The 12613-nt window shown below is 45.3% G+C and overlaps 2 protein-coding genes across 7 annotated transcripts in view; one reads left to right on the forward strand and one right to left on the reverse strand.

Moving 5' to 3' along the window:
• The window catches only part of POLR3A (RNA polymerase III subunit A), a 1042059-nt gene extending 1035659 nt beyond the window's left edge, over positions 1-6400 (reverse strand). Inside the window, exon 1 of the mRNA XM_069611006.1 lies at positions 6235-6400. Coding sequence (XP_069467107.1) covers positions 6235-6278 — 44 coding nt within the window. The 5' untranslated portion in view covers positions 6279-6400. The remainder of the gene's footprint in view (positions 1-6234) is intronic.
• RPS24 (ribosomal protein S24) overlaps positions 1-12613 on the forward strand; it is a 258861-nt gene that overhangs the window by 149334 nt on the left and 96914 nt on the right. For 4 of the 6 annotated variants that reach the window (XR_011268664.1, XM_069611011.1, XM_069611009.1 and 1 more), the window contains exon 1: positions 7006-7102. The exons of 1 other annotated variant lie outside the window; for it this stretch is intronic. Coding sequence is in view for 4 of the 5 variants with exons in the window: in XM_069611011.1 (XP_069467112.1) it covers positions 7100-7102 (3 nt within the window). In the remaining variant the exon portion in view is untranslated. Of the gene's footprint in view, positions 1-6990; positions 7103-12613 lie in introns of those variants that run through there. One more of the 6 variants, XM_069611010.1, reaches the window with a different exon arrangement.

Genomic DNA, 12613 nt, shown 5'->3' on the forward strand with positions numbered 1-12613 from the left:
ACTGATAAAATTGGAGGCTGGATTGAGATTAGGCCACATGTTCTTAATTGCCTCAAACATACGTTGGCAAGTGCTCCTTTCCTTGCGACAGCACCAGCAGAACAAATCCTCTCCGCCCTGCCATCACCACATATATCTGTGTAAAGAGTGCTGGAGCCAGACTGAATGTTTCATCTACAGAGAGCTTCACCATTTAGCCAGCCCATTCCCTCTGTGATGCACGGGCAAATATGAAAATGCAGTCCTCGTCATTCTGCCCTGAATCCCAAAGGAGTTAGAGCTCCGGCTGATTTGGAGTGGGCGGATAGGTCCGGTAGTACTTCTGGTGCAATGATCACCGTTTTGTCTTGGGGCTGGGGAGGCACTGCGTGGACTTCATTGCGAGATCTCTGTATCACCTTACAGATGGCTTCCTTCCTTGGCATCTTCCCCTGCGTGGCTGCTGTCTGTAAGGAAGGCATGGTATCAATAGTAAGACGGACACAAGTGACCAGTCAAGGGTGCTTATTGAACTCCAACAAAAAGGTATGATAAACGCCCATCTAGGCCTAAATCTACGGATGGGAGCAAGCTACCACCATCAAATAATGAAAATGCATTCCTAGTGCAGTCTAGTCAAAATAAAAGGTCCTATACTAAAAAAAAATCTATTGCCAATTCCTACAGCTAAATACAAATAGTGTGGGGTAGTGTTCATGAAAAAGAAAGAATTATTCACAAAATGGTGTGTCAGGATGTTCAGGCTGTTGGCCTCCCTTCCTCACGTTTTCAGCACGGGACAAGGCGGTTCGCTCGAGCAAAGCACACACTCTGGCTTCTTCGGCACAAGGATACAGTTCCATTACCAGCATCAGGGCCTTCTGCATCCAAGTCTCTCTACTTGTCACAAAAGTCTCTTGATTCAGAAGGCCTGATGTACAAAAAGTTCCTTTCCTTTTATAAGTATTCAACTCGAGTGATTCAGCCTGGATCCCTCAGCCTGGCTCAGATGCCTTTTTATCACAGTTGTTATTGTGGATCCCCCTCTTTCGGGCTCAGTTCCCCTTTGTACAATGTTCAGAGAATATTCTCTCTCAGGGGACTCACGGTTCACCCCGGATCCCCCTTAGCCAGGCTCAGATCCTTCTGCTTTATCCAATTATTCTCTCTCAGCCGGGCTAGGACCAATCTCAATTTGCATTACAGTATTGAAGACTTCAATGTGCACAGGGTTTAGCTTGACCAGTGGCAAGACCACTTTGATCTCAAAAATCTCTTCTCACAGTTGCCAACAAGTTGGATACCTAACACACTTTCAAATGAGCACCCACGTGGCACCGGACCACTCTGTCTACAGTATCTTTCTTGGCCTCCAAAGTTCAGTCACTCCTCAGGTTTTCAATTATATTTGCGTTGCTCGTCACATATATTTCACGCACTGTTCTCATTAGATTTCTTCATACAATGTTTCTGCGTGCAACCTTGGTTCTAACACAGGTTAGTCTGGTATCAGTCTCTCTCCGGTTGTGTTGTCTTGACTGGGGCTGCTTTGTTGCAGGATCCAAGGACAGTACTACAGCAGCAAACGCTCATCCCCGCCTTGGTTATTGACGCACGAGAGCCCTGGGTACCTCTGACAGACAATGCAGGTTTGTTCAGCTTTAGTCCACTGTCTTAGGTTTCTTATTTTCCAAGGTTCATGAAAGAAACTCTCTGGAAAGGTCAAGGGCACTTCCTCCTTGCAACCCTCTCTGGTCTCGCTGTCTTTCTCCTTGTATTAAACTGCCATCTTGAAACTGCTGCTTCCTCACGTGCTTTGCCTTACTCAGAGTGTGCTTTCGTGCTCCAGCTTTTATACGTATGGGGAAGTGTGATGGAAGTCAGGTCTGTGTAATGATCAGTATTTGCCTGGCCATTGTATTCGGACCTGTCAGATATACGGCTCTGGTGTTAGTCTGTTTTCGCTCACGGTGAAATGTCTGTGAGAAAGTGTTTGTGTCGGGAAAGTGGGCTGGGGGGGGGGGCGAGTTCCTAGCTATCCTACCTGGTAAGATGGGGAAAAGGTGTTACTTTAGAACCTGATAAAATGAGGAGTCTGGATTGTTATCATTATGGCATCATTACTCTGTTATGGAATCATCAGACTCACTGTTAGAGAATCATTACTCTTTGTTACAGAACCATTACCCATTTAGGAATCATTACATCCTGTTTAGTTATCCATCATGTCTTCTGATTAGTATTGACTAGTAACATTAGACTATCCACATTAATAGACTGCCACTTTGTATGCCTTAGCCATTTGCTTATAGAATGACACGCTGTCATAGTTGAAGAGCCATGTCGTTACACATTTAGAGAGACACATGTTGTGTTTTGTAGTTACATGTACACATGTATGCATGTAGAGAGACATCATGCACGTAGAGTGTGCACTTAGAATGAATTTGCATTATGTAGCGCTTGGGTTTGCGAGAGAAAGAGTAAACGCTAGAAAGCATTTAGATGGCATTATAAAGTCATTCCATTGAATGAAGACACACAGAAGCGCCATTGGGCTCTGTGCGAATGTTACGGTACACTGTGAAGAAAAGGAATGTAAACAGTTTCTTGGCAGGCACAAATAAACTTTGTCCAAGTAGAGACGGCCTGCCTTATCAGCATGGCTTAGTCTGGTGTTTGCGGAGACAGAAAAGGTGGGAAGCAGCGCCATGGGCTCTGTTGAATGGTGAGAGGGAGAGTGTGCTTTTGCGAGGAGAGACATGTACGAGAGAAGCTAACAATGGAATTAATGGAGAAATATATGGTGTATTGCAGGCAGACAGAAGGCCATGATAGAGATAGATTTTAAAATGTTACATTGAGAACACAACAAGAACACAAAGTGAAAGTACACGCAAACAGACTTTCAGGCATTGCTCATATTTAGAAATGCTGACAGAGAAAGACATTCTGAGTAGAGAACGAATTTAACCAATGGGATTTGAGTATGTCATTGAATAGTATAACCAGAGGTATGCTGCTCATTTACAGTTGTTTGAGCTGCTTCTAGATGGTGGGAGATGTAGATGGAGTTCGATGAGAGAGAGGAGTTTTGGTGTGACAGTGCTGCAGCCTTGGCAGACCAGCTTGGGAGAGATCGGAGAGCTTGGCAAAGGCTTGAGGCAGTTCGAGTGACCTGACTGGCTGGTTGCAGAGAGAGCTGGAGAGGGGAGAGAGGTACATGCAAATGGGAAGTATGGTTAATGGCCTAAACTGATTGATTAGAACAGACACTCACACAAAGAGCTTTGGGTTTGGAAAAGGGGAAATCAGACAGATTGTTTTAGAGAGAGAGTGAAGCATGGTGTGGAATGGAGAGGAATGCTGAATGCTGGCACTTGCCATATGTATATTGCATTAGACACTGACAGATCCAGCTACTCTCAGGCTTGCATTAGAAGCCTGTAAGGCTTATAGTTATCACATTGCATGGTAGATTTGCACCAAAAGTATAAAAGTGCAAATTCGAGATTTGCATAGTTTTAAGCATCTTGCCTTGTTATGTATGAATAAATGCATTCTATTGTTATAATTGAATCGATTCTTGTGTTTTCTTTGTGTCTTGTGTTTTGTGTCCATAGGAGTAACATAGGTGTATGTTGTTAGGCGTAAGATAGGAGTAACACAGTGCACATAGGCCCCGAGATACAAAAGCAGGGGGGTATAGCGATCCACACCCCCCTAGGCGATTGTCTAAGATTGTTGCATGGTTGCCCAAGGGGGCTAGACCATGGTGGGATTTGTTTTAGGACTAACATTACAGGGACGGGGAAACCACGTCTCACCATCTGGTGTCCTACTCCTCGAAGACCCCTCATCCAGGTGATCCTCCCGCACTGGTCCGCCCCCAGGAACTGGATCCAAAATGATGGCTGTGTCCTGGCCACCTGGATGACAGCTCCCTGGGGACTAGTGGGTGAGGCACGTTCTGGTTTCTCACATGTCTCCTATAGAGCTCCATTGATGAAGAAAGCGGTTGGCTCCACTGTTCCCAGCGCCCACTCCATGATCCCCAACAGAACGAGGCCTACGTCCCTTTGTTCTGCATCATTCATGGCTATGCTTGTGTATCCGACTCCACAACAGGTCGTCCGTTGCAGCTGTGCGGAGATGCACTTTGCATGCTCCTTTTTTCTTGCAGCACCAGAATATCTTTGAGCGGTCGGCACTGTGTCAAAGATGTATTGGTAACCCTCCTGGAGAAACTTCTGCTTGCCATGCTTGCAGAGTAAACCCGCCATTCTCCTGTTGCCAGAGGTTGGGAGAGAGTTTGTTGCTCAGGCCTTTAGACACTGTCACAACACACAAAAGAACAACATGCCAGTGCAACGAACCTCCCTAAATAGTGCCAGGACAGTGGTGGGGAAAAGCTCTCGTTAGTGCCTCGTTAGCCCAGCAAAGTATTTGGAGGGCTTACATTCCGGGATGTCGCACTCCCCGGCCCTGTCCAAGTCTCCATAGTAACTGCCAACGCCTCTGTGGTGTATCGGTAAGCAGACACCTACGAGACCTGACAACTGCTTTCTTTGTTCTATCTTTTTTTTTCCTTTCAGGTTCTTTCGTTTGTTCCTTCCCCACTCCCTCCTCACTGTTCCCTCTTTTGGCGCGAGTCTTTTGGACACTGGCCATTTCGGCATGGCGCATTGACCGTAGTGTTCCTTTTGGCGGGTCCTGTTCCTAAGAAATCATACAGCGCCGAGAGGTCCCTGTATCCTGCTGGCTGGGGCCAACCGAGTGTGCCAAAAGGACATCTGTGGCCAACGTGCCACATCAAAACTGCTTCAGCCTAAAGGCATGCACTTAAGTGCCCCTCTGCTTCCTCCCTTATGAGCCTTACCATGGATTGATAGTGCAAAACATTAAACTTATCCTTTATATATACGCACGTGAAGGCGGGCTCCCCGGGTTTGAATACTCAAGTGTTGTTTTTTTAAATAGCTGCCAGATATATGCAGCACTGAGGGGTAATTATAAAAGATATATATAACTGCAGGGGGTACCACCACTTTTATACTTACACTACAATGAAATATATCTTTGCACAGGAAGAAAAACAAATATATATCTGACAGTTACCAGTACTCAGGTATCAAAATGCTGGTCCCGTCTTCAAGGCCTGGCACATAACCAGAATACCAAAGGTAGCATTTTGGTTTATATGGAAGTAGTAATACTTATGAACCTTTACATGTACACATATATACAATTATGTCACACATTCACAGGTGGTGTGCAGCACAGTACCCGTGAACGTGGCACATTTGCAATGCAAGAGATCATCTAGCATAAATCGCCTTTGCTCATCAGGTGCGAGGGTCATTTAGAAATAAGATGCAAAGTCAGCTGCTAAATGCCAATACTTAGCAGTCACGCCAAATGACGATATTTGGCAACACCTAGAAAAAGTGTGTTTGGGGCATCATGGGAAAAAGGTTTCATCCTGTTGACAATGCCTCTTTATTATTATTTAGGGATGTACTTTCCTGGTGTACAGAATTTCAAATTGTCAAGCACAGAACACCCAACATTCCTGCATGGGGTTACCAGCTTCAACCATTATTTGGATGCATCGATAGTCTCATCGGTTTGCAATGTATTTATGGAGAAAGCGTGGTGTTGTATTGCTGCAAAAGTCTGGAATGGAAACCGGTTTAATAAAGAAACTCTGGAATAATCAATCTGTTGACAAATCCTTAGCCTGCCCAATTTTATCACAATGTAAGCGAAATCACTTAAACACAGGATATAGTGTTTTAATATTGAAAATAAAATGTGTACAATTCTGCCTATCTTGCACAATTGAATATTCGGTAAAAAGATTATATGGAAGTTGCGTATGGGCGACATCAAAACAAGCAACACCGTATATTCCTTTGGCTGGATACCCATTAAGCACTTATTGCTACCCTACTTCATGTTTCCTATCCACTAGAGTTAAATGGGAACATAAATTATGCTTCCTATAAAGTAAAATTAAAATAACTTGGGGAAACCTCCACCGAGGGTATATCTTTCCTTTACTGCCATTACACAGTCACTGGCCCCAACTAACCTGACCCATTATAACTTGGTATGCTATTTGCCAAGTAATTATGAGCGACGTGTGCACGTATTGATTGTAAGGCAGTGCCACCCCACCTCCTCAAACTTGAACAAAGCATGTGCAACTGTTCTTTCATTAATTATTGGTTCTCCTCTCCACGAAAGACTCACATTTTTTTGGCTACGTCGGTCTCTCTGAACTGTTCTTTCACCATAGTGCTTCCGGGCGGGGCCGTAGGCTGGGCTCGAACCTACACTCATGGGGTTGTTCGTATTCCACACCAGTCTACACTGTAACACACTGTGAACCGGTCTTTGCTAAACGCATGCGCCGAGAACTTTCCCTCTGACAAGTGTTAAACAACGAGAAGCACAGGCAAGAGTAGCCGCACCATAATCTCCAAAGATTCGTAGACTATGAAAATATGGGAATCGTCGATCCTATCCAACCCATTAAAATAAAATGCCATTGACAAATGATGTTCTTTGGATAGGTATGCAACAACAGAAGAGAAGAGCAGACTTTAAGGGAATTATTTGACATATTTGTCATGGAAAGAAAAGAAAAACAAAGTAAGAGCAAAACATATAAAACGGGGATGGTATCTATCAATGTGTTTATCTGCATTCGAAAACCCTAAGGTTGTTGTATTCTATTCGAAGCCCTTGTTGTAAACTGGTAATACCACGCTTTGGGATGGCCGACTATTTTAACTTGGTACTGCTGTTGGTAGGCGACAGCTAACGTCTTTCTTTTCTTTTCAGTCTTTATACCATCGAAAAGCTACTTTCCTTGTTTTTTTTTCCTCCAAGCACTGGGATTGGACACATATTTGAAGAGCTATGCTTCCTCTCCAGTGATTTGATTCGCTATCGTCGCTTTCACTGAACTCTGGTTGGAGGTTGTGTTCATTGATTCGATTGGACAAAATTTCGGAGCCCCACCCACTTACGTCGTGCCTGCGGGCTGCGATATGATTGGCTGCGCGCCGTTCCTTCTTCCTTTTCTGCGTCCCTGAGACTAGCAGCCGCCAAGATGGTGAGTGTGCAGTAGTGTTATCGGTTTACAATCCGTTACTTAGCCGAGCCATCCTTTACGTAAAGTAGGCTCAGCGTCAATAATAGTGTTCCCGAATATCTGTCGTCCATAGCCCCCAAAGTATTATTTTGCAGATTCCAGTGAAAGACCGCTGAAATCCGACTAAGCAACACTCGCTCCCATGTTCCGTGCTGAGTGGCTTCTTGTAAAATCTTCTGTGTATTTGCTTTAAAGCGTAACTCTGGGCACCCCATTGAGCGTGCCTGTTTTGTGCAGAAGGCCGCCCCAGAATCGAGTAAATTGAGCTAGGTGGGGTGGTCGGGAGGGAAGGCTTGTCGCTTGTTGAATAGTGTGGGTTACGATTTGAGGCGAGGGAGCGTTTGATAAAGAGCACGAAATACGAGCGCGCAGGCAAGCATTGCAAAATGTGTTCGCCTGTGTTGTAGGACGTTGGCGGGGTTAGCGATTAAAACCGCTATATCGCAAAACTTTTCCTACAGGCGGCACGGCGCGCCATGGTTTTTTCTGAAAATATATTCACTTTATTGCACAATATCGCCAAACAGGGCCCACTTTTTGCAAAACAAAAAGGCGTTTTTCCTCTTGGCATGGTATATCCTCGTGTCCCTCCGAACCCTCAACCACCACGGAAGCAATCTTGCCAGGCTGGACGGAGAAACAAGCTTAATCTCCCCTCAAAACAAGCTGAACACCATCCGCATACTGGGGTTGACATTGCTGGGAGCTAGCTATTTAGCGCCTGCTTTTAGCCTTGCAGAGACTGTTTAGCTTGATCGCAGCAGCTACCTTTGTCACCTGCGACCATAGGGTGCCATAAAAACGCACCTAGGGGACATTAACTTCATGTATTTGGGAATGCCTACAAACAAGTACTAGAGACCGCTAGAAGACATTTAAAGCATCATATATTGTATATAATGTACAAAAAGTTCAAGCTTGCATCTCACATGAACGTTAAATGTGAGGCACTCTGTACTTGCTCCTGGTTTCTTAGGGATAGTTCATGCCTACTAGGAAATACACAATTTAGTGTTTTTTTATATGATCTTAATTTTGACCACTACAAATTAGCTGCAAAAATAAGCGCACATCTGAAAACACTATGGATATGTCTGAAAAGTAAGAAAGCTAACACAATAACATAAACGTACAGAGGAGGCATAGTATGTTACAGGAAGCTTTTATCATAATTGCTTTTTCTAACAATTAGTCTTTTCATTTCTTGTATGTTTGGGGTTATATGTGAACACACATTGTTGGCTTTGCTGGTCTTTGGCTTCCCTGATCCATGGCTTCTTGTTGAGGTGCTCTCGTCTGGTTCTTGGCTCCCTTGCATAGCTGCCAGTTAGCCCCTTTTCATGCATGGCACCGTGAGCCGGTGGGGGACTTGTGTTTTTGTTCTGTGGGTATGGGCTAACTAGTACCACCATGCAGTGACAATCCAAGACTGGCTCATGGCATGGGGCCCACTTGGCAACTAGGCCCTTGTGAGTTGTTCCCTGGTGAGTCACATTCCTTTTGTTCTCAGCTCGTATGGCCCTTCTCCCCTCCAGTCATTGATTCCCTGGGAGTTGCTCTTCTACTTTATCATTTCTCTGGTGCTTGGCAAGTGGTGCGTGGTTGGCTTTGTCTTTCGCTTGTTGATGTTGCCTGTCCTGTTGCACTGTACCGTAGTCCCATTTAGGGGTGAGTTTTGCTACAATTGTCGTATCTTTGATTAGAAACCTTTTGGCCCTACATTTTTCCCATGGCATGCTCTTGCCTGATTTTGCAACGCCTAGCATGCTCTTTATTTTGCAACACCTGGCCTAACATTACACATTTGCTTATATCAATGCACAACCTGTTTCTAGCTAATGGTCAACTAATAACTAGCCACAAAAGCTAAACCGATAGATTTGTTTTACATTGATATAAACAAATGCCTGTCATCTGTGATGTTTCCAAAGTGAAAAAGGTTGTTACCAATTTTTAGGTGGTCCGTTGAGCAAGCTATTGGAATAGTAACCACCTGAAAATCATGGTGCTCACTCTAAGTGAAACACAGAATACACACCACCCAAAGATATCTGTTTGCGCCTAATACCCATACATAGCACGCTAATCCATACCAGGTACACAAATGTAATTCCACACACTCCTTAAACACTATTTTGACAAGCACCACCATTGCACAAACAATTTACCTTACCAAGCTGGAGTGCAGATTCATTGCTCTTGTCAACTCACAAAATCTATGAAATGTAGAGACCATGTAAACATCTATGTTGCAACAAAACAACCTTGTCCTGCTCTTACATTAGTTCCCTACCCCAACTCTTGAAGATCCAAGTACCATGAAAATTATACTGTGTGCTATACAAGACTAAATCTAGCCTGGCTGAGGATAGCACTCATTTTCCTGTGGGGCACTGCTCTGTTGGGCGCAACTGTGGTGACTGGCCCCAATCTTTGAGGAAATGTTTGCTCTTCTGAGGTCACACTTCAAGAGATTACTTTATTTGCCCAGATTTATACACTTTGGTAAAACAGCACAGCTGGGATTTTAACTTCCAAATTCCTCTTGGTACACGTTTACACTTTGGATTTCAAGGTCTACAGGCCTCAGGAACCTGTGAGCTCTGCTAGTTTACTTGCGAAATACACATCCCCTATTAATGTTAAAGGTATTTGTATTGCGCACATTCACCACCGGAGTGGTCCACAGGCGCTCTGGCAGCCTTGCAATATTGTAGGCAGCCTTGCAATATTGTAAATCCTTTAGAAAAACTTTGCCTTTTTTTCACATCCAGAATGCACTACTTAAGCCCCAACGGGAAAAAGGACGTACGCCTGAAAAATTGTAAACACTGTGTACTTTCACTGTAGGAATATTAGTCGTTTGGATAAACAAAAGAAATACATTTTCAACGCCACTGCGTAAACCCGGAGTAGTGACCCCCTGCCCATGGAATTATTTGGCCATCCTTGCAAAGCGATAACCTTTTTATGCTCTGTGACAGTTGGTTAATACACATTTTAAAACAGCAACGAGTCGCCTCTAAATTTTATAAGCAACTATGGGGGAAATTTGGCAACACTTGTCTGGAAGAAACACATTAGGACATCCTAAAGGAAGGCAATGGGAATGACCAATTGGTGCCTGAACATATCCAAATCAGTCACCTGGTCATCCACTAATGGAGCTTGGACAGCACCGAAACACTCGTATGACAAAAAATATTGACTGATTGAACCTCACCATGAAATGCAGTTTGGAGTAAAAAAAAAATAGTTTTTACGGGGGGAGGGTGTGCGAATCGCGCTTTCTAAATCAAACTCATGCCCCTGTCACGCACGAGTGCACGCAGGGGCTGATGGGAGCGGCCCAGCGAGGGTAATGTTATTTTTTTGTGCATCTGTCCGTGTAGGAGAGGAGGGGGAATTTTATTTGTTTGCTTGTTAATCGCCTATACAGAAAAATTGTTTCAAAGTGCCCACGGGCAGCAGGGAAGGAACATGTGATAGCAGTACAATTAAATGCAACAAAAAAATAGAGGGTGAAGGGGCGGCTGAACCTACTATGCTTCGAGTATTCAGAACGTGCAGGAAGGAAGAGGGCAGTGCGGTAGGTGCTGTTGTGTCCGTGCTCGAGATGAGCAACAGGTGAAGTGCAAGGTATGGTAAGTGCTATGCGGCCAGGAGCCGCGTTGGGTGAAAAGTGTGAATCTCCAGTGCAGAGGGTGTGCCGAGGCAAGTGCTGATTAGGATAGATGCTGGGGAGATAGGATGTGAATGGTCAGAGGCCCATAGGATGCATACAGGTCCAAATCATCAATCACACCAACTGTGAGATTAGCAGAAGGGAAGGAGGGGGGAAACGAGGAGTGTCTTGTGCTTTCAGAACTTCAGAAGGTCCTGCTCAAGATGCAGTGGGGGACAGAGGGGAGGATGTTCCAGAGGAGGGATCCAGCTGAGGAAAGTGAGCTACCTCCTTCTGTTTAGCAATGCTTTACACACACAAAGTTGGTGCCAGAGGAGTGTAGAAGGAGAGTATTTTGTAAGTGATTGTTTTAGATTGTGTGATCCCCGGCCCCAGACAGTCTTGTGGATGATGCAGAGAGATTTGAATTTCGTCCATGCATCAACCGGGAGAGATGCGGTCCCTGGGCTTAGGCCAAGGATAAATCTTCTTGCTCAATTCCGGATTAGCTGAAGGGGACACAGTGGAAGAAGGCAGATTGAGGAAGAGGCTGTTGCAATGGTCAAACCTAGAGAGAACCAGGGCATGAGAAACTATGAGCTGGGAGAAAAAATGGGAGAATTCCTTTTGAGAAGGAAGAGTTGGAAGTGGGGCTTCTTGGCAATGTCCTGTGTGTGAGGGAGGAAGGATGAAACCGAGTCAAAGATGATTCGGTTTCTGGCTTCAGAAGAAGGAGCTGTGGGAGGCCAGAGAGGAGGTGACGGGGTCCCATTTGCAAGGATATCCATTTTGCTGGCATTGAGGCAGAGATTATTTGAAGCGCACCAAGCCTGGATGGCAGTCGGGGATGAAGCAGAGTGCGAGTGAGTCAGCAGGAAGTCTGAAAAAGAGTGTTGTCTGCATAACATTGGAAGGTGGCGGAGTTGAGGTGTGCCAGCTGAGCAAGGTTGATGTTAAAGCGCAACAGGGGTAGATCCCTGCGGGATACCACAGGTGGAGAAGGAAGTAGGAGAGTAAGGTGCCCGGGATGACATGGGAAGAGCTGTAAGTCAGCCATTCCAGTGCCCATTCCGAGATACCAAGGGTATCATGGAGCCTTTGTATTTGGATGGAAAGGTTGCCTGTGTCAAAGGCAGAAGAGGGATCAAGTAGAATGAGGACAGCTGGGCAGTTGGAGTCGAGGGATGCAAGCAGTTCTTTACTGGTGTTCAGAAGAGCGGTTTCCGTGCATCTGGATCCTCAGAAACCAGATCAATGATTGTGGAGACCGCCGACAAGTTCAGTGTGTGAGTTGAGTTGGGGCAAGGCAAGCTTCTCCGGCAGTTTCACCAGGAAGGGGGTGATTGAAATGGGGTGGTAGTTGGATGGACAGGTAGGGTCTGCTGAAGGATTTTTTTAAATAGTGAGCGCACAAGGGAGTGCATGGTGCGAAGTGGTTGCAGAAATTGGTGAATGCGGGAGCAAGACAGCCAATGTCCTTCATATGGATGAGCACAGGGGAACCTGTTCGGAAGAAGCCTTTAATTGAGCGGACAACTCTGGTAACTTCTTCAGGTGTGGCAGGGGGAGTAGGTGAGTGAGTAACAGTTGTTCAGCACGTCCTGAGTTTTGGTGGCAAAGTGTGTGGCCAGTGCACTGAAGAGGGCCTGGGAAGGAAGAGAATGCAGACTGTTATTCGATGCACCTGGTAACCTGTGGGCCCTTTTCTTGGCATGGATGGGGAGTCTGTATTGCCTTTGCCAGGTATTACATTCAGAAGCAGGTTTCGGGTGGATCCTCATGTCTGGGGCAAGGATGCCAAGGGTATT

The sequence above is a fragment of the Ambystoma mexicanum genome, chromosome 8 (genome assembly GCF_040938575.1).
Source record: "Ambystoma mexicanum isolate Mex_15411 chromosome 8, UKY_AmexF1_1, whole genome shotgun sequence".
Taxonomy (NCBI): domain Eukaryota; kingdom Metazoa; phylum Chordata; class Amphibia; order Caudata; family Ambystomatidae; genus Ambystoma; species Ambystoma mexicanum.